Below are 27,754 nucleotides of genomic sequence, written 5' to 3' on the forward strand. Positions count from 1 at the left end.
ACCCAGCCCTTTCCTGCAGCTGCCTCAAGGCCATAGATGTTCCTGTGCTTTTTTTTGGGAACCAGTCAAAGAGAGGGGCCTCCCAAGCAGCACTGAAAGAGGACCAAGGGGCACAGCCTGCAGGGGCAGGTGCCACAGACTCCATCATCTCTGCGGGGGAGGGAGGAGATTGTTTGAAACAAGTTCTGCTGCTTTCCTTATCTGCAAGATATGAACAGGGATCCCTTATCTCGCTGAGGTGCTGAGAAGGCTAATTAGCATTTGCAGAGCACTGCAGAAGACAGAACACAAAGCAAAGGGGTGCAGTCCAGCAGGGGGGGGAGGCTGTGGAGCACGGATGGAGCCCCAGCAATTCATGGAGGAGACCAAAGTAGGAGATGGAGAAGCTGTGACTGTGCTGGTGGACACGTGGCCAGACACAGCATTTGCTGAGCCAAGACCACAGCAAGCAGAGGCCATGCATACAACATAACCAAGGTCACCAGCAGCACATCTTGTGGTCTTCAGCTGCAAAGACCCCCTGCAGGAAAGCCTCACTGCATCAGCCTGGGGAGTAGAGAGCAAGTGAGTGCTGCTCATCCCAGGCAGGAGCTCAGCACAAGCACTGAGGGACACTGGACGCTGCCCTGGTTCACAGCCGAGCCTTCAAAAGCTGCTGACAGATGTCTCAGACCTCTGGGTGTCTCACAATCCTCCTTTTGCATGTGTTTGGTGGCAGTAAGTAATTTCAGTTGCACTAGCAGTGCCTGACGACCTCCCAAAAAACAGGGCCTCTCTGTGTGAGGGGACAGACAAACAGCTGCAGCAGGAGCCAGGGCTCAGTGGAGTGAGGCTGGCACGGGGACAGCGGGCAGGGAAGCAAGGAGCAGCTCTGCCTGCAGCCACAGAGCAGATGCTGGCACAGCCAAGAACAGAACAGCAGCAGGTCTTGAGTTTTGATCTGCTGCCTGCAGCCCAAACCTGATGGTTTGTCCAGCCATGGGGTTGCCCAGCCACGAGGAGATTATTCCTTAGCAACCGAGGGGATGAGGCACAGGTGGGAGCACCCACAGCAGCCCCAGAGCTGCTATCACAGCCAAACCCTTCCTGTGGCTGTGCCACAGCCAGAGCCCTCCCTGGCTTTGCACACTCACTCCCAGATGCACCCGAGTGCTTTCCTGCAGCCACACCTGCCTGGGGCACAGAGCCCTGGGGTGGGAGGCTCACAGGAGCCTCCAGGTGAGCAAATACCTCTTATCCTTGCACAAGGAGCAGAGAGCCAGAGTCACAGCAGATCCACAGATAAATAAATCCTCCATTCCACCAGGAACATTTGATGTAGGACCACTAAACCGAACTCAGCCAAGGAGACACATCTACTAACTGATCTGGGAAAATGAAACCAAACACCCAGCAAGTGGTTTTCTGCCTTTCCTTGAATCCAATGGAATTTATAATGGAATTTTAGAGAAGGTACATGAAGAGAGAATAAATCTGCAGTGCTGGGCAGAGACCTGGCATTACTGGAGAAATACCTGTACCTATAGCAAGAATGCTGTAATGCCTGCTCCAGGTGTGCAATGCAGACAGGGGCTCCAGCAGCTGGGACAGCCTCAGAGGGCAGCCCAGGCTCCCAGCAGGAATGCAGAGCCCTCAGCTCTGGCACACTGTCCCTGACACAGCACGCCCTCCTTCCCCAGCAGCCAGGTCGACAGAAAGGAGCCATCCTGCTCCCTGCTCCACAGCCTGGCACCTTCCAGAAAGTGCTGATAAAGGAGGTTCCAAGCCAAGAGCCCGGACTTTGTGCTGAAGAGGCTGAGGCAGGGGCGCATGCTCTGTGGTGCTGCTCCTGATGGGGCTGCAGGAGCCAAACCAGTATCCCCAGTTTCCCCAGAGCCCTGGCAGGAGATTGAGGGTGCTGGATGACACAGCCACGTGCTCAGAGGTCCACCAGGATCCACTTCACTCTTCTGTCTCCACACTGCACAGAACACTCTTGGCACATGTGAAGACTGTAAGGCATAACCAACACAACAGGACACCTGCTCTGGCATTGAGGTTTTTAGGTGAGAAAAAAGCAAGTGCAGCTTGGGCAAGGGTGAGCTGAGAAAAATATTTTAAAATGTTTGTGTGTGGGATTATCTGTTTTCCCAGGAGAGATATAGCTCCTTCAGAGTCATTTTGTGAGGGAAGGAGAGTCCCTCCGGGGGTAGTGACACACAGGAAAGAGGGAGGGAAACAGCACCAACCCTCAAAGAAATTCCCGTAAGACAGACCCAGCAGGCCTGCCAGGACACCACTGTGGCTGCAAGAATTCCCTTCCTGGCCTAAAAGAATACCTAGGGAGCAGCTCCAAAGGTGCATCCCCACCTTCCCAACATGGGTAACTCAGGCCACCAATCCTGTCCCTGTCCTTACTCCAGGCCTCAAGGAATCTCTTTCCCAGGGTGACCTCATGTGCACAGCAGCAAGGGCATGATATGGATTTGGAGACTGTGGCACTCATGCAACCAGTGCAAGACTTGCATTCTGAGCCTGCCCCAGCCATCAGAGGACACAGCTGGTGAGCTTCATGTCCAAAAAGAGCACACAGGGACATTGGCAGGACCAGTCCTGCAGGCCAGATGTGACCTGCAAGCCACCAGTCCCTGCTCCTACCAGCAGCCTGTCTCTTGCAGGCAGTGATAAAGCTCTTTTCTTTTTGAGTCCATCCCAAACAGGACCCCCTGAAGTTACAGGCAGAGAAGCCTTGGGGAACAGGCAAACACTTTATTTATATATTTATAACTGCTCCTTTTGTGGATGCTGCACTTATTTCTGGATCAGCAAGAGGCTGTGGTGGGCAACACACCCTTCCTGTAAAGGGGCTGGGAAGCACCAGCAGATGGGAGGGGACCTCAGCCAACCCAGGGAGACACTGGCAGCACCCCTGTGAGCAGAGAGGGGCAGATACCCCAGAGACCAATGAGCAGATCCAGCCCTGCCCTGCCTCCCCAGGAGCTGCTCCCTGCACAGCCCCAGCCCTGTGCCAGAGCTGAGATGGCAAACACTTGTCCCTGCAGCTCCACACACGAGCAGAAAAGCCTGGGATTTATAGCACTGACTGCTTGGCAGGCTCACATTCTGCTGAAGGCATCACAAGGCACACAAAACCAGAAAGGTCCAGGACAGGCTCAGCCCACAGACTGCACCTCCTCTTGGTTTGCAACGTTTTACAGCTCTACCTCCCACCAAATCACAGCTGCAGCTGGAGGCACATGAGTGCATGGAGGGGGAAACCAGGGAGCAGTGCATGGAGTTCTACAGCTTTAAAGGAGATGTTAGCACAAGGATATCTTCCAGCACAAATGGGTTGGTGCCTCCATGACAGGGGCTCCCACCTGCTCCTGGGGACTGCAGAGAACCACAGCCAGCCCTATCACTCACAGCACATGGTGTCACAGCTCCCAGGGGCAGCACTTCGCCTGGCTTACAAAGGTAAGAAGAATATCTGCAACACCTCAGCAATAGCAGAAGTTTCCTGTACATGCAAGAAAAGCTGCAGAAGAATGGCCAAGGTCAGGACCAAGCAGAAGACTGGATCCTTAAAGTGGATGCCTGAGCAGGATTCAGGCTTGTAAAGCTCGTGGGAAGCCTGCTGAGCTGGAGCAGGAGATAAGCTGCAAGTAGCATGGCTCAAAGCCTTCCAAGCAATTTTCCACAGCTCCACTGTACAAGCCCTACTGTAACAGCAAAGGAAGCAAGGAGCTGCCTACACCTCTCTGCAATGTAAGCTCTGCAACTGCTGCAAAGATCACTCTCTAAAAATAACTTCAAAAAGGGCATCTGACAGCTCCATGGAGAGCATGAGAACACTCCCACCTGGGTGTCCTAGGCAGCTCCAGGAGCTCAGGAGTTTGCCCTGGAAAAGTGCAGGGAGGGAGGCTGGGGCACAGGCAGGTAGAGCCAGGACAGCACTGCCACAGGCTGAGTGTGGGCATCTGAGTTATAATCCAGCTCTCTGAGCCCTCACATCCCCCAGCTGATGGTCCTGAAAGCCCCGGAAGAGGAGGAGCAGCTCAGGACATGTGCAGAGCCCATCTCTGCTGACAGCACAGATCCTCACAGCGAGCAGGGGCTTCAGTGAGAACACAGCAGAGCTGAGGAACAGCACTGCTCCTTTAAACACACAAAGCTGCTACAAGCTCCACACACATGCATTATCTGCAGGGTCTGACATTTATTTCCAGAGCAAATGAGGGGCAGGAAGGGTCTGGACTTACCAAAAATGCAAGATCACTGCAGCCTCTCAGTCCCAGACAGAAATGCTGTAACTTGTGACCAGCTACACTCCAGGAGGAGCAGGTCAGGAAACACGACAAGCATTTCTAACATTAACATTGTCACTGAGGGCAGCCTGGATGCTTCCTGGCACAGACAGCTACTATTAAAGGTAGAGAATGAACTCCCTCTTAAGGGCGAGTGACATCTTTCCACCGCCTTTTCAAGCAAACCTCTTCACTGAAGAGGATTTCTAGGAAACTCCTGACACACAATCCATGCTCACAGCCCTGCACACGATCCCTGAGATGCCAGGCACACACAGAATGAGACTGCACATGAACCACCTCCCACCCAGTTATCTACAAAGAAAAGAATTCTCAGCTAAGGATTCTCTCCAGGGGGAACCAATGGTTCCTAAAAACCAAGCAGCATGGCACAGGGGACACAGGCAAGGTCACTCAGCTGACCAGACTTCAGAAACTGTCAAAATGAGGAAGCTGGGCTGGCTCAGGCCCCCAGAGCTGCTGAGCCACCCTGGTCTCTCTGAGCAGGGATAAGGCACCCACCAGCTCTGCAGGAGAGCCTACTCCAGCACCAGTGCCTCACCCAGTACATCTGGTGCAGAGATCTCCAGCTGGAAGAGCACGTCACCAGCAATTCCTCTGCCAGCATGGAAGGCAGAAAAGCTTTCAAGGACACCTGTGAACACTCTGTGAAGTTAAATGGTTCAGGGACAGGGGCTGGAAAAGCTGCAGGGAAAAGGCCATGTCAGTGTGAGCCCCTGAGAAAAGGCACAAGTTGATCCAGCTGCTGCTCTGGGCACGAGGCACAGCAAGGACAGCCCAGAGGAGGCCACCTGAGGCAAGGCTGCAGCAGCCCAGGGTGTGCAATTGAGCCAAATCGTGGAGGAGGTGGAGGGTCAGGCCCTCCCCAAGCCAGCTCAGAGAGCAGCTGATAGTTAAAACTAAAACCTAAAAATTAAAATCACTGGTGGGGAGAGGGTTAACATGAACAGGAACTACAGGACAGCAAGGGCAGACACCAGGCAGGACTCACAACTCCTTACAAAACAATAAAAAGAAACCAACCCAGCCCACTCACCTTTGGGAACAACTGATTTGCAAATTAAAAGGGGGTGTCCACCCTCCGGGAGGGATCCGGAGCAGTTTCCTCTGCTCCCGTTTACCTCTGCTGCACCACTCTGCCTGTTCTGCCGGGCTCTAATGAAAAGCTAGTTAACAGTTAATTATTACCCATTCAGACACACGATCCCCTACTCTGACTGCCGGCTGGGAGGGATAAGACAGTCACGTGATGCAAAAATCCCGACCTTATGAAAGCACAGGCAACTATATTTAGTTGGAAAAACGATGACCTAGCGAGCCAGCTCCTCCCCGGCCCCCCCTTCAGAGGAGCCGACCTGCCACCTCCCAGGATCCTCCCTCCATGGCACCCGGCAAGATCCTCACCCAGCAGGAGCTGGAATACTTAAATCAGGGATACCTGGCACGGGAACAAGCCCTGTGTGCACATCCAGGGTAGAGGGGCCAGACCAGCACACAGCCCAGCCTCAGGGACCCTCCCTCCTCATCCTCAGTGCTCTGCAGAGGGTCACCCTGTCAGCAGCAAAAGCTGATAAGCACCAAGAGCAACAAACAGGGGCCTAGCCCAAGGTCCTGGACCTTATCTCAAAAGCAGGAGGCACATTGGGAACCTGACCTTTGTGACCAGCACAGGAGATGCATTCAGCAGCAATGCTCCAGCTGCTGGCTTCTCCATGCCCAGGGCTGGTGATGCCCAGAGTTGGTGATGGGAGTTTGCCCCCCAGATCAGTCTACCCCTCTCTCCTCAGGCCTGGGTGACCAAGACAGGCACTCACTAGTGTGCCGAGAACAGAGTGGGAGCCAAGGCATGCGGAGAGACACCCCTAGAAAAAAGGTGCAACAACAAAATCCCAGAGCATCACCTGCTCCCTCTGCAGTGAAAGAGCTTCAAAGCAGAAGAAAAGCAAAAAGCCTGAGGAGCAGACATCATTAATCTCTTGACATCAGCAGAAGGGTGCTCTCTGCCTGGATCCTGCTGTCCATGAGCCAGCAGCGCCCGTGGCACGAGTGACAGGAGGTCACTGCATCGCTGCTGAATTCCTGCTGACACCACCCCTTTAATGGCTGTCAGCCTCTTCTGCAGCTGCATCTGGGGACTTGGAAGCTGACAAAACCCTTCCTAGGGAGCATCTGGTACGTCTCACTGTAAATATTTAACAACAAAAAGACAGGAATGAGAGCCAAGCGCCTGCAGAGAGACCCTCCAGCTCCAGTTCACACTGTCTAGGAGGAGACTGTGCAGCTCCCACTGTGCCAGCGGAGGGGGAGAGAGGTTGTACAAGGCAAAAGCGTGAACTCTGCACAAAATATGCCTCTGGAAAAGCTGTCATCTCAAAGAACAGAATGGGTTTCCAGAAAGGAGACTGTGATGTAATTCAAACAGCATCAATCCGAGTTCCTCTCGCTGTGATTCCTGGACCTTCCTGGCTACTCCGGCAGAGGCATTCCTGCAGGACCAGAGCGTCCCCTGAGCAGTGGCCATTTGCTAAGTGACCACTTAACCTTGCCCTCAGCCTGCACAGCTGCAAACCTGCCTCCCTGACTGCACAGAACAAGAGGAGACTGAGCAGCAGCTCAGCTTGTGAGGTCAAGGAACACAAAGGCATCATGGTGCAGAAATCCAGCTCCATCTCCGGGGGCAGGGGACAGTAACAGGGATTTGGTGGTAGGAGCAGATGCAGCAAACTTCCCCAGGAATTTAGGGAGGTCATACTTAGGTCTCCCACTAAGCAAGGTGTCTTGATAAATGTGCTGAAGAAATAAATAAATGAATCTCATAACCACCTAGATTAAACTCAGCACAGGTATGGGGGCTTCCTCCTGCTAGTGAATCCATGGCATTAAACTCATGACAAGGCACTCAAATATCCCTGTGATATTTGACAGCAAGCAGAAGGGCTTCTTTTTGTGCTACTTCAGGATTACTACACCTCAGCTGAGCTGATTTCAGGCATGCTTTTCCAAGCAGAAGATACATCATCCTCACTTATGCCCCCCACCTTAAGATGCAGAGACATTCCAAATTTTTCTAAATAACCCTGATATAGCCACTTTCTTCCTGGGTTCAGAATCACATGAATCCTGCTGCATAAACCACTCTAATAAAGCTAATTCCAGTGCTACAGGTGGCTGCCTCCCATGTCAATACAGAGCATAAGAGTACAACACTCTAATCAGACTAAGTCTTCCCAAAGGAATCAGGAATACCCAATTACAAAAGAGTGCAACATAGCAGCTTCCTAATTTAAAAATTCATCTCCCCTCCTTTTATTTCTAAAGGATTAAAAATCACTTCCTTGCAGTGGTAGTATCACCCTCATCTCTTTATGGAAAACTTCACAGCGTTTAATTCAAAGAGGCATTTATAAACTCAAGAAAGATATCTCAGACACTGCTGACAGTTGTACAAAATGATCAGGTCAGGGTGCAGCAGATGAAAAAAAGTCATCAGGAGTGGTGAAACCAAGACAGAGCATCACTTGCTGCTCTGCTGAACACCAGCGCATCCACAGCTGCACCCTGCAGTCAGCTCTGGTCTCTGGAATTCAACAAGGGCACAGGGCTGTTACAGCTGCTCAAAGAAAAGCAATTAAACCACCCAGAGGCAGCTCCTGGAGAGGTGAGACTAAAAAGGCTGGGATCCTCCACCCTGGAGAGGAGGAGGGCTGGCTGCAGCATGCAGGAGGCCAGGAGGGCACACGCACAGCACACTGAGCTAGCAGGAGATGCACTTGAAGTGCCAGAAGTATTTCCTTTCAGAGCAGGCAGCAGATCTCACACAGTAGCGAGTTCTGGGAGCTGAACAGCATCAGCTGCCTGGCAGAAGTTTGGTGTTCAGAGTGAAGACACCCACAGACATCCAGCTGCAAATGTGCCCTCCCAGTCCTCCTCAGCAGCAAAGTGGGAAAGTGAGAGTGTGTCCCTCGTTCCACCGAGCCCAACCCTGCATCTCTCAGGGGTGATGCAGTCTCTCAGCTTTCCATCTGAACTCCAGATCACATGGTTTGAAATGGCTCCTTCTGAAAAGCACCCTACAGCTGCCAAATCCTGGCTGTGGGATGTGGGAGAGGAAAGCACTGAGGCACTGCTGTGCCAGACAGAAGGAAAGTGAGGCCTCTCTTCAACAAGTGCTTTATTTGCAAACACTGTTAGGTAACTGGGACACAAAGACTGCTGTGCTTCCACCTCCGTAGTGCTCCACGTGACACGGGGATGATCCAGGCTGAGGATCCAGGCTGAGGGCAGGCTGCCACTGGCATCCCATGCTAACAAGCAGGAACATGCTCTGGGGCACACCACAGCTACTGTGCCTACAAAATGGCTGAGTTTTGGCTCAGGCACCCCACCTATGCAATTCCCAACCCTGATACTGCGACTCAGCATCTTCCATCACTCTGCTAAACCATCTCCTTGGGAGGGGACCAACAGACTTCTCAGCCAGAGGGGAAACCAGTCATTCAAACACACCTGACTAAAGCTTAAAAAACAGATCCCTGATACACGTGTGGGAGTTCTGGTGACCAGAGTAAATTAACTCGTTCAATAACCTCAGCAATGAAAAGGAGGTGAGGGAGTCAAACCCTCAGGAATGCACAACAGCTCTGGTGGCAGGAGCAGTGCCACTCTGCCTTTGCCTGCTGCCTTCACCCTTCACTGTATTTTGAGATACCACAGCTTCCAGATAAGCTTAGTGCATGGGAAGAAAAAGCATGGCACCAACTTTAAGGCTTTTCTGGAGAAAGGTATGAGAAAGACTGCACAATGTCTGTGCAACTACCACTTAGAGGAATCCTGTTTAAGCTTTAACTTATCTCCTAAAAACCAGACAGAATTGTAAAAAAGGCCCCAAGCTCTGTAGGTAATGTTTTCTGTAGCACTGCTGACATGTAACAAACACTTTCTGAAGCACTATCATCTGCTGCAGACACACACTCATGCCCCACCCTGCAGGCAGCTGTGCAAGGTCCCCAACCAGCTGGAGAACAGAGAATGGAGCAGTGCCAAGCAAAGGACATCTCTGAGTTCACAGCACAGGCAGGCAAAACCCCATACCCAAAGAAGACAGATTTTCAGCAAGGTGGAGAAAAGCCTCCTACAAACTCAATAGATGGGAATATATACTTGCTCTTCAAAACCCTAATGTTTCACTACTACAGGTTAAGAAAGCAAGAAAATCATGAGGGACTTACAAATGTGGAATCAAAGCCTTAATCCAGTGCATCTAGTTCTACACCAAGGCCTTGGTAGTTGGCTAGAGCTCTGGAAAAACATCCACAACTTCATCCCTCTGTTCAGTTCAGCACGTTCAACTACAGTGCCTCCAGTGTTACACCAGACCACTCCAAACCAGTGAGTTATTTTCCCTGAAATTAGCTTTAAGACACCAGAGCTATTGCCATACTTCCAATGCCTCCATCATCAACAGTGATCTATCCTCACACCATCCATGAACTGGAGAAAAGGGATCCCATGCAAAGCCAAAGATGGACACAGGGACATGCCTGGGGTGACACAAGGCCAAGTCAGGCACTGACTTCCATTCCCAGGGCCTTTGCTATGGCACATCCCCACATGGCACTACAGCTCTGAACAACAGGCTCTCACTGGCTGATCCTGGTATCACTGGTTGAAACACAAACCTTTCCTTCAGTCCTGGCACTTCCACAACATCAGCCTGGATGAGGAGCTTCTGGCAATTTGGGGAAGGCAGGAATTGAGGTAATCAATGTTTGCTTCTAAAAACGACATTACTTTCCTGATTTGAAAACTCCATCCAGAGTAACCTCACTCTCCCACCACAAGGCTGCCCACACCACTGGGGCCAGGAAGTTTTTTCTTTGCACTGATGGAAACACAGTAAGCAACCTGGTTGTCCTTAACAGCAATACTCAACAGCAACACACAGACTACAAGCCACAGGGGAGGTCTGTGTCTTCCCAAAGTACTGCAAATTCAAATATATATCCTCAGGTTCATAGACACATCCACCTGTATACAGGTAACATATAAACAACAACAATCTGAGATACATTTGCATCTTGACACATCAGTGTTTTCAATTATGTGTGATGAGCAAGACCTACAAGTTCCCAAACTCCTTCGCCCTGGACATCCAAATTTGCTATGCTACAATGTATGGGAGGAAAGAACCTTCCAGCTGTTTAGTCATCACTACATGAAAGCATAAAAGATGCCACTGCTATACAGGAATGACCAAATATTAGAGGTTTTGTTTAGGAAGTTCTTTCGCTTCGGTTTTTGGGTGGGGCTTTTTTGGGGTTTTGTTTGTGGTTTGGTTTTGTTTTGTTTTTTTTTTACACTAATGTCCATTGCATATTCCAGACTGTACATGGCATGTACCAGTCTTCTAAGTTTGGTTAGAGCTGACTCTGAAGAAGAGAAGTACAGGGAAGGCAAGGGAGAAGGAAGTTTGAAGAGCTCCATTTTTATTTAATACATACCAGACTGGCCATCAGCTGGAAATATATCTGTAAAAGAAAAAAAAAAAAAGAGAGGATCAGTATTGGTTGCAGCTGGAGTGCAAATCATATTTAAAAGGTCTCCTCTGTCGATTTGTTTGCTTTAGCTAAACAGAGGAAGTATTTTCTTAGTATCTCAAGTTAAACATCAATCCAGCTTGGAACCCACCTCAATTCAACCACTTGTTGAGAGAAAGATTTTGAAGGAGTCTGTGTTTACCTGAATGCACTGCTCTCATAAATAACCTTCTGCATTGGCTTCTAGCAGACAGCAGTGAGCAATAAAAAAGGCTGTTGAGATGTACAAAGATCCACACAATGAGCTACTTGGTGGCAGCCCACACTCCCCCAGAGCAGCAACATCAGATGGAAATCTACAGAGAACATCTAACAGGGAGCACAGGTGGAAGCCAAGGCAAAAGCCAAGTGAGCATTCTTCTGGTTGTCCTTGGTTCTGCAGCCACAGCAGCTGTGCCTGACTAACACAGCACCTACACCAGACACACACCCCCAGCACCAAATGGACACCCAGGGCCTTGGCACAGCACCCATCACTCCAGGAGAACCCTTCCCTTTCCCTGCTCAGGAGTCTCTGGCAGCAGGCACAGGACAGACGGAATCTGGGGGCTCAGACCCAAAAACAGATTATTCAACTCCCCAGCCCCCCAGGCTCTTTCCAGTTAGAGCCACAAGCCCGTCTCTTGGAGGGCCTTCGGTATTGCTGGGAAGATGCTTATTTAAGTAGCTGGAACGACCAGACTTAATTTAAGGAGCACACAGGACAGTGTGTGTGGAAAACCCCTGTTGATAAGGCTTCCCCAGAAGATACGAAAACAGTACTTTTGAGAGAGCAATTCATCATGTTTTCTTCAAGGATCCTGGAAGAGGAGGGGGAAGGAAGGCTGCCAGCAAGGCAAGGTCCTCCTGGGACAGGGGCAGGCCCCTGGCTTCTGCTTATCAGCTACCCAAAACACACATTCAGCTGGAAAGTCACAAGAATTGCAGCAAGGACTACCCCTCAGGCAGGGCAATGCTCTCTGGCCTGGGCTCAGCTCATGCAGAAGCAGCAAAAACACTCTTCTGCCAAAATAACTTTATTTCTCTTCCTTTGACTTGCACCATGTTCAAGTTTGCACCATTTTCAGGCAGGGATGCTTTCATCCCATACAGGAACGGGAAGAGCCAAGCAGAGCAAAAATACCCAGAAGTTAAATCAAGACTCTCTCTACCATTATTACACAGTTATGGTCTGTGGCCATCTGAAGACATGGTATCAAGGACTGCTCAGCACATCCAGAACAATCTCCAAGCACCAGTTTCAATCCTTTGCAAGCTGCAGGTTCTACTGCAATCCTCCCAAATGCATTTAAATATCTTTCATTTTTGTATGGTCACTGAGGAGTTCAGGCTTCTACATCAGCAAGCTGAAACACCCTTCACAGAATCATAAAAGTGTTAAGGTTTGAAAGAAGCTTCAACATCTCAAACAAGATATAATTTATTTCCCTACTTGGGTTTCTCTGCAAAGGAACAAGGTGGTAACACTGGTATCCCACCTGTTTGGATCAGCTGTACCAGATGTTACCAAAAACCAAAATAAATAACAGCACCACAAGGGCTGATAAAATAAATTCCTTCATGCCAGCAGGAATTTAGCAAAGCCAGGCTTTGGCAAATATTCCCCTTGCTGTACCCTGAGGGGTGCAGCTCTCCAGTGCATTCCTGCTAGGCTGTCCCACCAACTCTTCATCAGACACACCACAGCAGAAGCAGCCATTCACAACAGGTCCAGGCTCCAGACACCACAAATGCCACCAAAGCGGGCACAGCTGCAGGTGACCCCTCAGCACCATCTCCTATCAGACCTGTCACCACCACACCCCAAAACTCACACTCCCCCAAGGTCTCCTCTCAGCTCACTGCTGTATTCCCCACTGCCCTGTCCTGCTCCAGATGTGCAGCAAGGCTCTCCTGGTGCCTCCTGAGCTCAGCCACAACTCTAGGGCAGCTCTGTCACTACATTTACCAGAAAAGCAGTGACTTGACTCAGTGGCTGAGGTCAGTAGAAAGCAAGGACCACATGTGATGGTCAAGGACAGCTCACAGTCACCTCAAGAGGCTTGCCAGGGCAACTCCTGTCAAGGAAAGACACTGGCATCCAGCACTCAGCCCCCTTGTCTGGGAGAGGCTGACCTTGTCTAACTCATCACACCTGTGATTAACACAGATTTGACTCCAAGCTCTGCAGAGCACACTGAGAACACTGCAAGCTGGCTTGCAGGCAGCTTTCCCCTACAGAGCAGTCTGTAGGACTTGCTCTGAAAAATGGGGCTGCTGGGAGGACAGATCTGAGGCAGGGCTGGTCAGGGACCAGCAGGCACAACGACCCTTTGGGATACCTTTTTCCCCTGCAAGCACAAGTGACTTAAATTAAAAATTAGCCTGCCAATTAAGGGCAGCACCTCAGGTGCCCAAGAGAAGTCTAAATCAGGCAGTGCTTTCTTTTCCCAAGAAAGCCATGGTAGGGAAGCAGGCAGAAATGTATGTGGCCAGCAGGTAAAGCCCTGGGCTGCTCTCCAAGGAGAGAGCCCAAGGAGCTACACTGCAGGGCTGAGGCTGCCTGTCCAGGTCAGCTCCATTCCCAGCCCTCCCAAGGCTAAAACTCAAACACAAAGAAAGGCACAGGGACAGGTTTTGTGCCCGAAGTCCCAACATAGAAAGGTGAAGCCAGCAAACCAGTCACACCAATTCCTCCCACCACACACCTGATATGTTCCAAGGCACCCTGATGCCAGGTATCCCAACACTGGCCAGATGCTGCAGGACAATGCTTCACAGCAGCTCTCCACCATCCTGTCAGCCACCTGCTCAGCAGCAGGCAATCCCTACATGGGACCCCTGCCCACATAACACCCTCCCAGCCATGCCCAGCCTGCCCTCCAGGCAGCGCAGTGGGAAGGAGCAAGAAACAACAGCATCTCAATGCAAATGAGCAGACCCACAAGATTTGGACCCCACAGTCTCACACTTCCTCCTCCTTCTTGCACACAGACGCTTGTTTCTCAGCATGCATCCAAAATCAGAAAGATGTGGTGTCTGAACTAAGGGACCCAGTGATCTCTTCACGGCAGCACCAGGTACTCCCCAAGCCCCTGACCATTCTCCTCAGCCCTGTACAGAATCCATGCAGCCTACAGTATCTCAACAGAAAAACACATTCTTTGATCTTCCTGTTATCAGCAAAGCAGGGTAGAGGATGGAGTGAGGAGGAGGAGGTCAGGGGTGTGCATGGCAGCTGGCAGGATGCTGGGACAGGCACAGAGCATCCCTTTCAGGACCGCCAAGAGAAGATGCAGATGTGGTACAGGGGTGCTTGCTCTGAGCACCAATACCCAGAGTTGCTGCACACAGCCCAGGAGATAATATAAATTGAGGGCAGTCGTCCTTATTTTAGGTGGTGCTGGGGGTGGATCTCAATTTCAATTTTTGCCTGATGGTATTTTTACACAAAGGAGAAGACCGTATGCTAAAATGGGGCATTTAGAGAGAAAAGCTGATGCATCCACACACATACCCCCTTCCCCAGGGGCTAGCTGGCTACTGCTGCTATTCAGGTATCTGGGACAGGGCCAAGAAAGTCACCCCATTTATGAGCCCCCATCTCCCCTCTGTTGCTCCCTGAGGAAACGCACACCAACCACGCTCACAGTGCTGAACCCAAACATCCACACAGCAAGCCTGTCTTCTCCCAGCTGAGGAGCTACAGCTGGGAAAGGACCTCCACCACCCAGTGCCTGTCCCCAGCCCCCCTTTTCCAGCAGGGACACTGCTCCCTCCCTGGCGGGCCGTGAGGCAGCGGCTGAAGAGCAGCTCATTATCCCTGACGCAAGAGAAACGCTGACTCGTTATTACAGCAACCTGCAGCCATAACTGCCGAGGGGCTGTGGCCACAGGCTGAGTGCCAGCAGGAACCAGCTCCCTGCCCACCCCCCACCTCCCATTATTACCCTTCTGCTCTCCCAACAACGGGGAAAAACCACCTCAGAGTGCTTTATGCCACATGCCAGACACCAAAGTGCACTCACTGACTGTGGAGCACACTGAGCAGCGTGCTGGGTGAGGGCTGTGCACACACAGGTACCAGCACAGGGACCCAGTGGGACACTGTCACATCCACACTGCCACAGGAAGACACCAGCTGATTTGTTCTGGCTTTCGACCCATGAAGTTGTAACCAAATCATCCTCCGCGTTTTGCAGACAAAAGACTCGGATGTCAGCAAAAAAAAAGACCTCTCCAAGGTCACAGGGGGACTGGCAGCAGGGACGTGACCAGAACTCGATCACAAAGGCTCCCAAGCTGCAGGGCTGCACTGCCTGCCCAGAGAGGGACTGGGCAGGGAAGTGCTGGTGGATGACAGGATCAATTGGTATCTCTCATCCTAACCTGACCTGCTGCCCAGCAGGGACAATCCACGCAGGAAAAAGGTCCAAATTACACAGTCCAGCATGTAGTGCAAAAGAGACCAGAGCTGCCTGACTCTCTTCTCGGGCCCTATGCAACATTTCACTTCAAATCTGTCACCTGGCTCCCCCTCAGAGGCCAAGGCAGTGCCTGCACAGGTTCCCAGGACAGTTACAGGACTCTTCAAAGCAACACTCTGCAGAGAAGGGGGTGAGGTCTGCTAGGGAAAAGCAGCAAAGCAAGAAACCCTAAACCCAAAGATTAGCATGGCCAATTTGATCCCTCCCAAAATCTTGTTTGCTTCCTGTTCCCCTCCTTTGTTACCTGCTGAGCAGGACTGGGGAGGGTCCACCTCTCAGTCAACCCAGATCATTCCAGCCCTCTCCAGCTGCCAGGTCCACGCTAACACCTCCCATGCCTCTAAACTTACTGTAAGATATTCACCCCCTCAAAGAGAAGCTGAAGCTTGAGACAGATGGGTCAATCCTAACATGATGTTGGCTAGGTCCCAAGACCTGCTAAGACCTGTGCAAGAGAAACAAAAAAAAGCTACCAAAGAGTTTAACCCAAATCACTTCCTCTGCAAAGGGATCCAGACCAGCAGTATCTGCTAAGGGGTTTTCTGTTCCCTGCCCAGAGGAAAGGTTAGATTCGTTCTCAGGCACCCCCATCACCTACACTGGCTCAAGAGCTGCAGCCAGTGCGAGCTCTGACATCAATTTCCCACAAACCACATAGAATCAAATGCTTGAAATAGGTTTCCAGTGTATAAACAGCTGTGAGTTTGGTGAAGTTCAGCTGTGGTGCCCCCGCTATCTTCATGTACTTGAAAAGTAATCACTGAGTTTCAGAGGAACAACTCTGGGGAAAAAAATCACCTATTCCAAAATCAGAGCATTATCTGGGATGAGTCCCTAACTCACTCCACAGCACACACCACACACCAAATGAGTACCTCAGTGCTGATGTTCAGTGTCCTCCAGATGGATGGGAGCAGGGCAGACCCAGCAGGGCTGTGACACCAGCTGGACACACAGCCACCAGCAGGACCAGCACTGTGCCTGGCAAAAACACCTTTCAGAGATCCACAGGGGTGCAACAGGGTCCAGGTCTCTTCTCTGAGCACCAGAGATGCCAAGGGGGGTCTAGGGAGCCTGACCAGAAGAATGAGAGCTCTCCTGCAAATCCAACACTCACATATGCACAGGCACACAAGGAATAACTGGAAGGTCACAGGCTGTTGTTTCTCCCATCCACTTATCAGTGCTTGCACTGGAGAGAGCAAACACTGGGTGCTCTCTCCCATTAACCCCTTCCCCTCATCTCCGAAGTGGAGAAGCAGCAAAGTGCTGCTGCTCCAGAGCACGAGTCCCAATATTCCCAATCATGAACTCAACAAGGGGCTTCAGAAAAAGTCCAAAGCAACTTAAACGTGCTTGATTACTCTTCCATGGAGCAGCTGGTGTCCCATCTCTCTGCCTCACATCCTTTAATGACCAGTAAGCCTGGAGTGATACCACTGGAGGCCTTAGGCCTTCCAGGAGAGCAACCCTACATGATTCTGGCCCAAATGATCACAGTCACCCTCCCCAAAGTGCTCTTTAAGCTACTGGATACTGAACAGACACTAAAATTTCTGGCACAATCAAGCAAAATACACATCTCAAAGGCTCTTGTTTAAATACAGGAGCCATTTTGGTGTGGCCTGGAAGCCAGCTGGATCCCACACTGTGGAAACTGATACAGGATGGTGTTTCCCTCTGACAGGGTTGTCCCTCTCAGAGCTGCAAGACACTTTTCTGCTTGTACATCAAGGACAGACCCAAACTCCAGAGAAGCTTTGTCCAAGGACAGCTCCATCTCCATACAAAGGAGAATCCATTCATGTACCCAGCAATCCAGCATCTCCATGAAAGAGGATCCCACCCCACCTCCTCAAACACATCAGTATCATGGTAAAGCCCCACAACACCACACAGGGATGCCATAAATCCTCATGAAAACCCCAGAAACTGAAAATTGCAAGGCTCTCTCCACTTTTGGGCTGCAGGCAGAGGGCTGAGCAGGGGGCTGTAGGATACACAAGGCAGCACAGTGAAGACAACATAATTAAATCTCTTAACTGAATTACAAATCATTAGACACACAGTCTGAGGTGTTGCCTCCCTCTGGCCCAGGCTATCTGCTTGGTTTTAATCAAGCACAGCCATTCCAATCACTCTCCAAACTCCATGCTTGCTTGGTTACACTCACTGCTGACAATTACATCAACTCAGATTTCACCTCCAATTGAAGCTAAGAGGGTTATCTTACTGCAATCTGCCACTGTCTCCTCCAAATCATCTTCACAATTGTCCTCACAGGTTCAATTTTGAAATTTAAAACCACGGCTCATTTACACCAAATTCCACCCTGCAGAGTGTGCAAATGTCACACTCATCATTCCACAGTTAAAAAAAAAAAAAAAAACAAAAAACAAAAACCCCCAAAAAATCAGCAACAGTGAGCTTGTAGAGCTCACCTGAGACTGGGAAACCAAAAGAAAAGTCCCCTTTTTGTTCAGCTCAGTGCAAGACCCTCTGCAGTGGCAGAGGATTTCTGAGCACTCAGAAGATGCAGGAGATCATAGCTGGTAATTCCCCCGAGCTCTCAAGGTTGAGCCAGGAGTTGGGAAGTGAAATTCAATATGATTACAGTGAACTCTCATGCTTTGTCACCTGAGCACATGGTGGAGACACCTCTGTGATTCGCTCTTCTCTATTGCTGGGTGGAACCTCGTGCGCAAAACAAATCCCATCACTCTTCTGTTTCAGCCACAGTAAAAGCCTCCTGATTGCATTTTTGGGATGTGTTTCTTCACATTTCGGTATCTTCTGCTACAGACACATCATTTCTCAGCATCACACATACTGGTGTCACTCCTTACACTTAATTCTTCATTCCGTTTTTCACTCTACTTTTCTCCTTCACACAGCCTTGCAACTGCCCTGCCAACATGAGCCCACCTGGAGGTAACACAGCTACAGTAAAGTGCTCCAGTCACTCCTTTAGGTGACTCTTTTTGTGCTGAATGAAGCCAAGAGAATTGCTTTTTGTTATTGCGGTTGGCTTCATTTTCAGTAGGCTCGTTCTGTGAGGTCAGGAGGGCTGACACAGACTTTTTACTACTTGGAAGTGTAACCTTTCCAGATACAGCAAAGGCATAAAAATTGCAGAGAATCCTAAGGGTCCTGCAGGAATAAACCTAGTGCTTCTTTAGCAACATATAATAAAAAATGAAGGAAGATGTGACCTTGGAGAATCCAAAGAAATTAATTTCCTGTAGTTTAAGTGAAAGCTGGCTTATCAGACATTTGAGTGTTGCTTATTAGCTGTGAGTTCTCACTATTTTATTCTGCCACTAGCTTCATCATCTGCCAATGTGCAAACCAGATAGTTTGGTAGCTAAGACTTGGTAAAATAATCACTCATTCACATCACTGAAGCCACAAGCTTTCAAAAGCAGTCATAAAGAAAAACAAAATAAAAAAGGCTGTGTGATTTAATGTAGAGGCTGAATACATATCACAAATAATCTGCTTTAAAGAAAGTGCTCAGTATTTAGCAGCATACCCACTTCTGAGTTACCAGGCAGGTAAAACACCAATCTCCCCACACACCTTTTCTCTTACTTTCCCATCCACAAAACTCTACCCTTTCCTCCTTTTTGTGGTTTTTCCAATTTCATACTTGTTTCCCCACATATTTAGCCAGGAAAAAACTCACCTCTTGTCTCGGTTTTTTTCAGACTCCTTAAAAGCTACCTTATCCAGCCCTGAAAACTCTGTGTTGTGTCCATGCATTCACACTGAGGGCGAGTCAAAGAAGTCAAATGAGCAGCAGGAAAGGAGAAGCACCCAGAGCCCCCTGTGCCGGCTCCCTCCGGCGCAGCCGTGCCCTGCAGACTGCAGAGTCACTCTGCAGGAGCTGCACTGGCCGTGCTCAGCTGGAAAAACGTGCTCAGCACTGTGCCCAGGACAGGCTCTGCTGCCTCCCCCGAGCTGTGCCCCCATATCTGAGCCAGGCAGAGTGAGCACCCCCTGTGCCACCTGCGGGACCCCACCTCGGGCTCACACAGGCCCTTCTGGCCAGCAGGAAGGACACACAGCACGTTTCTGTCCCCTGTCCAGCTTCCCAATCGTGCTTTGACTCTGTGGCAAGGATCTGTGAGGTTCACCAGCCCCAGTCGAGCCCCCATTTCTCCTGATTGCCCCCTGGCTGCCACGGTCACCAAGGGATCACTGACAGAGATCAAACAAGTGACACTGAGGAGCACCAGAGATGCTTCTCCTCCATCCTCTTCCTCGTGGGGCTCTCCTGGGCCCCATCAGCAGCCAGGGCAGCTTTGGGGAGGGACTGGGAGTGGAGAGCAGCACCTGCTAGAGCAGCAGGTTACAGACCTGCTCCCAGCCACTTCAAGGGGTGTCCAGCAGGAAGCAAATGTGCTTCCCTAGGAGCACAGGGCAGGGCACGCTGTGCGCACCAGCAGACTGCAATGTTTCTCTAGTTCCTCCACTGTACTCTGGAGGAACCAGAGAAACATCTTCTAGATCAAGAGAGCAACGGGCATTTGTGTCACCTCAGAGTGCCACCACAACCAGACTGAGCGGCATCACACCAACAACCATCCCCCTGACCAATTCTAAAGGAAATTAAGGTTTCCACCTGGCCTGCTGTGACAGAGTACCCAAACCAGCCAGGGCCACCATGGTCACCTCCAACACACCATCAGTCTGCAGCAGAGAACTCTACCAAACCTTACAAAGGGACAAAGGACTCTAAACCCAAAGTAAAAATAAAATCACAACCACCATAGAGCACTGAACCCTGCTGTGTGTTCCCATACAACCCTGAAACACAGGGAAGTGTCAAGGGAAGCTTCTGCTCCTAAGTCAGCTTTGCTCCAGAAGGACAGTGAAGGTAACTCACTGATAAAGCAGGTATTAGATGAGCCAGTTCCCAGCCCTTCCTCCCTTCTCCTTGCATGGCTCAGCAGAACATCCCCCAGCACACGGAGCTTTAATGCTGCAGGAAGAGCTCTTGATCCTGGCAATACACACAGCGAGTGTCAGACCAAAGCAGGGCCAAATGACCTGCTAAGGATGGCTCCAGCAGCTCAAGCAGCACCATCAGCCTGGTGCAACCCTGAAACCAGCAGAGCCACAACACATCACACACCAGTTTAATCGGGAAAGGCAACCCACCCACGAAGACCCCCAGACTTCAGGAGAAATGTGTGCTCTGATAGAGGAACAGAGAAAAGTTCAATTAAGAGGATCTTCTGGGAATCTCCAATTACAGGATGAGCTTCCCTTTAGAAACATGTTGACACTTGACCACAGTTTCCACAGCCTTTCCCAAAAACAAAAGTTTATCTTGCACAGCATTAGAATTGCTATCAGCAAACCTATTTCCACCAAATGCCTTGTGCCAGTTTTTGCTCCACAGCTGTGTGACATTCATGTGCACACCCACTTCTCTGTTTGCCAAGCAATCCAGGCCGACCCTGACCCAAAATTTTCCCCACACAGAAATCTGGCAATTGATTTATCCAAGGCCAAATTCAGTTGCCATTTGTTCTGGTCACCCATTAGCATTACCTAAATACACAAGTAGCTCTAAGCTCTCCCAGCACTGCACTAACTTCCTTGAAGCCCTTCTTTTCCCTTTCCTCTGACCTCAAGTCATGCAGCCACATCATTTGATACAAAATATTCAGATGAACCAGTTATTTCAATGCAAGGAGGTAAATCTCCCATTCAGACCTCACTAACAAGGATCTGGACCTGCAGAATGAGTGGAACCAAAGCCCGGTTTCAAGTGAGAAAAAGGACAAATGCAGAGCTGGCCATGCTAGGGACCACCCAGAGCTTTAGCCAACGCCAGGAGACAACTTCGTGGCCATGAAAGCTCCACCTGAGCAGCACTATCACCAAGGGAGAGCTCTGCAGGTATCACCAAGGTTGCATCACCTCTTTCCCCAAGCTCCCTGTGTACACAGCAAGCCAGGGATTTGTCAGAGCCACCAGTGTGGAGACTCAGGCCCTTGGTAGGAAGTCAGCAAAGGCTTCAATGCTAAGATGACCAAAGGATAAGTAACACATTAAAGACCATAATGCAAATGTGTATCGCGGTTGGGAATGAACAAAGCTCCTCTGACCCAAGGGTAAGAGCACCTGTAATAACTGTAGGGCTTAAAACACTCAGCCTGGTCTGAACAGCAAGCACAACTTTCCACTAAAATGTCCATTCCTTATTTTGCCAAACAAGAACAACAACAGAAATGGTGCTGGAGATTCATTATAGTCTCAAGTATGTAAAGAGCAACCTAACTCTATCCAAGTCTGCATTTGGCATTGCCCTGAAGATAATTTCACACTGTTCGAGCACAGTAAAAAGATCTGGTGTCATAATCTGGAAGGGAGAGCAGAGCATTGCAGCCCCAGTGCCCCCATTTCCAGTCCTGCTTTCTGGACTCGATTTGTCTCCACATCCAAACAAAGTCCTTCTGCTGCCCCAATCGTGGTGGAAATCTCCATGGCACAAGAAGCAATATAAAGTTTAAAAGAAGACCTGTAAGAGTAAGGAGATGGCTGGAGAGAATTCTTCAGCAATGCCTTGGACCTGGAAATCTGGAGCTGGAGGTTGCAGCAGAGGCAGGCACTGAAGCCCAGCAACCAGGGCCCATGAGTCAGCTCCCAGGAGCTGCGCTGCATTCCCCAGCCCTCTCTGCCCGAAACAAACAGTGCAGAACAGGGCAAAGGTCCAGCACAAAGCTGAAGGGCAAAGGTATGTGGGGGAGGGAAAACACTAAGCCTCACTTTTTTTTGAGCAACAAGTTCCAGTTCCCTCATCCTCCCCAACAAGATGGGATGAGTTACTCGAACGTGAGTTGTGGGACTGGAACAAAACAGGAGTTTGGAGAGGAAACTTGGGGAGGTGGTGGAGGCCTCCTGCTGCGATAGCAGCTCTGTTGCAACAGCCAGAAGAGCTCCACAACTACGTGCCACGACAGAGTGAGAATTGCCCAACACTCTGGAAATAGGTGTGTGCAGGACTACCAAGCTGGATACCTGAGCAAGCAAATGTGTCTACTCTGAACACGAAGAAATGCCAATGGTAAAACAAGCTTCCCATCCATCTTATCTCCTCTACTGGAGGCTGATTTCAAGGAAAGCCCTATGGGGAGTTAGTCAGCAAGGGGTGAGATGCTAATGAACCTTCCCCTGCCTTCTCCTCAGCACCGGTAGCCAAGTCAGACTCTGCTCAGGCATAAAGCAACACGCACTCTCAACAACAGTCAGCTCACCCCGGTGCTTGCTGCTAGCAACTAAGGTGTGCCTTCTGGAAAGTGCTGCCTATCCACCCAGCACGTTTGCCAAACAGCATGCAGGAAACTCTGCTCAAGAAATCAAAGTACCTCCTGCATCTCCTCTAGGAAATACACCGCTTTCCTTGGCCAAGCACTTACAAGGAGAATTTTAAAAGTTAGCCCAGGTAAAACTCAGCGATTGCAATGCCAGTCATTAAAACCTGCGTGTTCTTACTTCCAAGATGTAAATGGCTTTAAAAATAAAGAAGTGCCAAGTGTCTTGATGCAACATTTCTTGAAATACATCCAGCAGGTTTTCAAAACGGGGTGCTGTTAACACCTGTCCTCACCAAGGCTTGCATCAGCATCAGCCCTGGTGCAGGGCACAGCGGAGGAGTACAACATGTTCTAGAAGGTCGAGCTGTTTTAACTGCAAGCCACACTGCTCATCTACAGAAGAACTGAAGAAAACACTTTGAATTTGGTTTATAGCCAGTAGTGCAAAGCTGGTTTTGCCAGAAAACGTTTCCTTCACTACCACAGACACACACTACCATCATGTGTCAGTCAGGCTGCTGGCTGCATTTATTTACATGATAAGAAGAGAACATGTAATAACGAGGGCATGGTCACACAGACCTTGCTACTAGATCATTAGAGAGTAAAAACGAGGCATCATTACAGCTCTGCAGCGTCCCTCACAAGCAGTCAGCAGTGTCAAGTACAAGCCCTACCACATGGGACAGGACCATGTGTACCTCAGGACTCAAAGGATTCCCCATCTCCTCTGACAGAAACTCACACAAATAAAAAGATAACATGCATTTTGTCAAGAGACCGTGAAAATTTTCTGGTGTGCTACTCCAGAAGAGCCTCAGCCTCCTCCACTCACAGCATCAGGTGTCTAACTCGACCTAATGGTTGCCCCACTTACTGCCAAGCCATTGTGCCTTCGGGAGGTTAAGAAGCAAGGAGAGGCTTCACTTCAAGAGCCCTCCTTCCTGAAAAAGCAGAAAGCTTTGCTCGCACATCCTATTATATTACAGGCTTCACTGCCAACTTTGAGCATAAAAATGCTGCAGCAGGTAGGCAAGACACAAGCTTCTAAAGGTAAATTGTAATCCATGAAAAAATGACCCTATTCTTCAGTCCCTGTGTCAGGCCCCAAATGGACTCAATTTGCCCAGCTGTGGCGTGTCAAACAGTTCAAAACAAGCTGCTGTTTTGACCACCTGGAGGTGGATTTGTTAAGCTCTTCCCTATCCATATTCCAACACGGACAGCAGAAACTAAAGATCTTGCAGGTGCCTGTTTTCCCTGAGCTCAATGCTTTTACTTTTATAAGCACCAATTCCAACGCAGGCCATTACAGAATGCGTGGACACCTAAGGAGAAGGTCTTGTCCATTAAATGTACTCTATGGGTCTATAATTAATATAATCATTACAAAAAAATAAGGGCTTTCAAAGCCTGTAAAACAAGTCATAGAGGGATCCCTTTATCTTTACAGAGCTGTCTGCACTACACTCTCTGGTCTCCTCACTACCTCTGGTGGATCAGGGCTGGAAACATTTAATATCTCCAGCACACAAGCACTGCACTGGGAACACAGCTGGATTATGAGCAAAGGCCTTGTAAGCTCTGCTGAGAAACCAAAGACTTCCAGTAGCTACTTTCCAGAGTTCAGAAGCTCTCAATCCACTTCAAGTGTAGAAAAAGAGTTGCTTTCCTTTGGTGATCCTCCTGGAGGTCACCACACCATGACAACTCACCTCACCAGCTGATTCTTTCACACAAATTCACGCTCCAGATCTTTTTTGGTAAGTGCCTGCCAAAACAAATCCTCCACCCAATGAAATGAAGACACAACATGAGCCTGCAAACTCTACGAGAAGGTACCTGGGTGCAGGGCTGCCAGGCAAGGTCAGCTGCCAGCCTGCCTCTCGTGGGAGCTCAGCAGCCGTGTTTATTTTACACGTTTTCTCTTCTGCTAATGAACACGCAGCAAAAGAAACAATGGCCCAAGAGAGGCGAGCCAGGCAGCAGCACTGGGGGCATTGCTGAAACCAGTCGCTGCTGCCAAGCGTCCCAGAACACACCACCAACAAATTCCATTTTCTAAACACCTTTGGGAATACAGAGACAACAGTGCTGGGCCCAAGGACAATTCTGAGTGTTGCAGCATTACTCCCTTACCCTACAACTGCGTGGACACGCTGATGACACATCGTCACTCTGTCCCTCAAATAATCACCCCACGAGTTCCAAGGGCCCCCTGCTTGTGCTGGGCAGCTGCCTCGTGGCTGCTGACTCTGACAAATCACACACCTTTGCAACCGATGAGGCTGGTAATGAATCCGGACACTCCTTACACAGGAGACTCAAACAGGAACACTCAACCTTGCAGTTTTGCATTTTTTGTTTTTTTTTTTTTTTTTCCTCGGGATCGTTATCTCAGAAGGCATCACAATAGAGTGCAACCTCCACACAAAGGAGCGATGTGACCAGTTTCGTGTCATAACGCACGAGGCAAATGCAGACAGCGACGCTGTCCTGGATTTCCTTAAGCTTTGCTTATGTCCATGACTACAATGACAAACCACCAAACAATCCCAACACGGACTTCTACCTGGCACGATTAACTTGTCCTCTATACTTCCCATTAAGATGACAGCTTTCCAGGTGGAAATTGCATAGCTGTCCATCTCCCAGAGATCAATAACTCTGATGAATCACCATGCTAGGTGGTAACAGTTCTTACAAAACACTGGCACGTACAGTAATTGGGGATCTGATGGCACATCTGGCAGCGTGATTTCAGAGCTAACAGAGACAGGTAGAAAAAGATTAAGTCTTTCCCAAACAAGACGCTTAATGAAAACTTCTGTGCTTTTCTCCTGCTCCAGAGTCCCTTGAAGCAGGTACGAGAGGAGCGCAACACCCATCCCGACAGGCGAGGAAATGGTGCTCTGCAGTTTCAGCCTTTGCTGACGACAGCAGCGGGTTACAAGCGCGATTTGGACAGCGCAGCCCCTCCGCTTCCCTTTTCGGGGACCCCCGCTCCCCAGGCGTGCCCCCAGCCCGGGGCAGCGACCGCGCCGGGCAGAGCCGCGCTGGCCTCGGCCCCCGGCCCCGCGGCCGCCATGAGTCGGCAGAGAAAGGCGGCGCGGCCTGCGCGGGGGAGCCGCGGCCGCGCACACGTGGGCAGCGCAGGCCGCGGCCCGGGGAAGGGCCCCCGCGGGGGCGGCGGGGCCGCGCTCCCGGGGGAGCCGCACGCCGGGAACCGACCACGTTGCCGGCGCTGCTGCGGCGGAATGCCGGGAGCGGGAGGGGAGGGGGGGGCCGCGTGTCCGCCGCCGGGCCCGCCCGCCGCCGCCGGGCCCCCGGCGCCCTCCGCTCGCCGCCGCATGGCCGGGCCGGGCCGCGCTGCCCTCCCCGCCTCGTGGCCGCGGCCGGCGCCGCCGCTGCCCCCGCTCCCGTTGCGCCCCCCGCCCCGCCGCGGCCCCGCAGGCCGCGGGCGCGGCCCCACGCCGCGTGTGCCGCATGGCGCGGCCGCCCGGGGCGCGGTCGGCGGCGCAGCCGGCCCCCCCCGCCCCGCTCCCAGCGACCCCCGAGCACCCACCGGGAGGCGACTGCCCGTTCACGGCCGGCGCGTTCTTCGTCCAGGGGTTCACCTTGGGCGGCGGGGCCTCGATGAACTCCCGGCGCCCCGCGCCGCCCGCCTCGCCGCCGTCCTCCGCCTCGCCGCCGGCCCTCAGCAGGCTCTCCTTCTCCTGGTTGTTGCTCTCCTCCTTCTGCTGCTTGGCGCTGGGCGGCCTGGGCGCCGCCGGCCCGCCGTCGGGGCCCATGGGCGGCTCGCCCTTCTCCCGGCCGCCGTCCTGCGGCGGCTTCAGCACCAGGGCGCGCTCCTCGGCGGGCAGCAGCGGGGCCGTGCCGGGCAGCAGCGCCTCCACCTGCGTCGCCATCTGCGCGCCCCCGAGCCCCGCCGGGAACCCCCCGACCCCGGTGCCGCCGCAATATGGAGCCGCGCGGGGACCACGCGACTGCCGCGGGGGCGCGCACCGCCCGCCCGTGCGCGCCGCCGGCGAGGGGAGGGGCGGTGCTGGGCGCGCCCCCGCGGGGCGGCCAGCGGCGCGCACGGGCCTGATGCAACGCCCGGCTGAGCCGGGGGGGCGGGAGCGGGGGGGTTTAAAGGGCACCGGCCCCTGCCCGGCATCCCGGCCTCGGGAGGGGACAGGCCGGCTCGGGCCGGGGGTGCCGCTCCCGGCTCGGGGAGCCCGGGAACGGACGCACCGGTGGAGCCCCAGAGTGCCCGAGCCGGCTTTGACTGAGTCTCCCCGGCTGGCAGGGATTGAGATATGCTCGGTCACCCACGCCTGGGGATAATGGGATAACGTGGTTGGAAAGTGCAGAAAGGGACTTGGTGCATGTCCTGGGAATCACGGAGTCACAGAAACGCTCAGGTTGGGCCATCTGGTCCCAGCTCCCTGTGTAAACAGGGTTGTCCCAGAGCACATGGCACAGCATTGCACCCAGACGGTTCTTGAATATCTCCGGTGAGGGAGACCCCACATCCTCCCTACTCTCTGTTCCAGTGTGTTGTTCTTCCTTATATTCCGGTGGAACTTCCTGTGCATCAATTTTTGCCTGTGTCCTGTTCCTCAACACCCCCGAGAAGAGCCCTGCTCCATGTGCTTGGCTCCCCCCTTTAGGTATTTATACACATTGGTGAGGGAGAGACCACCTCTCATCCCCTGTGCCCAGCAAAACCTTTGTTTGAGTAGGCTAAAATATTTAATTGATCCCTAGCTGATAGAATGTCACTTGCTCATCACTATCATTAATATTCCTGGTATTTGTCCTCACTTCTTGCAGCCAGCAAGACAGCAACTGCAGACCGTGTGTGTATGTGCACATGAATTATACACATTTAAAAGGCAACTTGCATTGCTGATGCCATTTAGCACAACCTGCCTAATTCACAGCAGCCCTTACTTGATGCCTTTTTTTATTCAGTGCAAGCCTGTCCCAGCCTCTTCCCTCATCACAGCGAGCACACCACCCTGCTTCTGCCTGGAAAGGTTCATCTGGAAGTCCCGGCATGTCCTGCAGCC

The 27,754-nt window shown here is 51.4% G+C and overlaps 1 protein-coding gene across 2 annotated transcripts in view; it reads right to left on the reverse strand.

Annotated features, from left to right (window-relative positions):
* LARP1 (La ribonucleoprotein 1, translational regulator) overlaps positions 1–26,710 on the reverse strand; it is a 44,958-nt gene extending 18,248 nt beyond the window's left edge. For both annotated transcript variants that reach the window (XM_064725211.1, XM_064725210.1), the window contains exons 1-2: positions 26,263–26,710; positions 10,808–10,834 (exon numbers count right to left, since the gene is read on the reverse strand). In XM_064725211.1, the coding sequence (XP_064581281.1) occupies positions 10,808–10,834; positions 26,263–26,605 (370 nt within the window). In that variant the 5' untranslated portion in view covers positions 26,606–26,710. The remainder of the gene's footprint in view (positions 1–10,807; positions 10,835–26,262) is intronic.
* Between the last annotated feature and the right edge of the window lie 1,044 nt (positions 26,711–27,754).

Source organism: Zonotrichia leucophrys, chromosome 13, assembly GCF_028769735.1.
Source record: "Zonotrichia leucophrys gambelii isolate GWCS_2022_RI chromosome 13, RI_Zleu_2.0, whole genome shotgun sequence".
NCBI lineage: Eukaryota > Metazoa > Chordata > Aves > Passeriformes > Passerellidae > Zonotrichia > Zonotrichia leucophrys.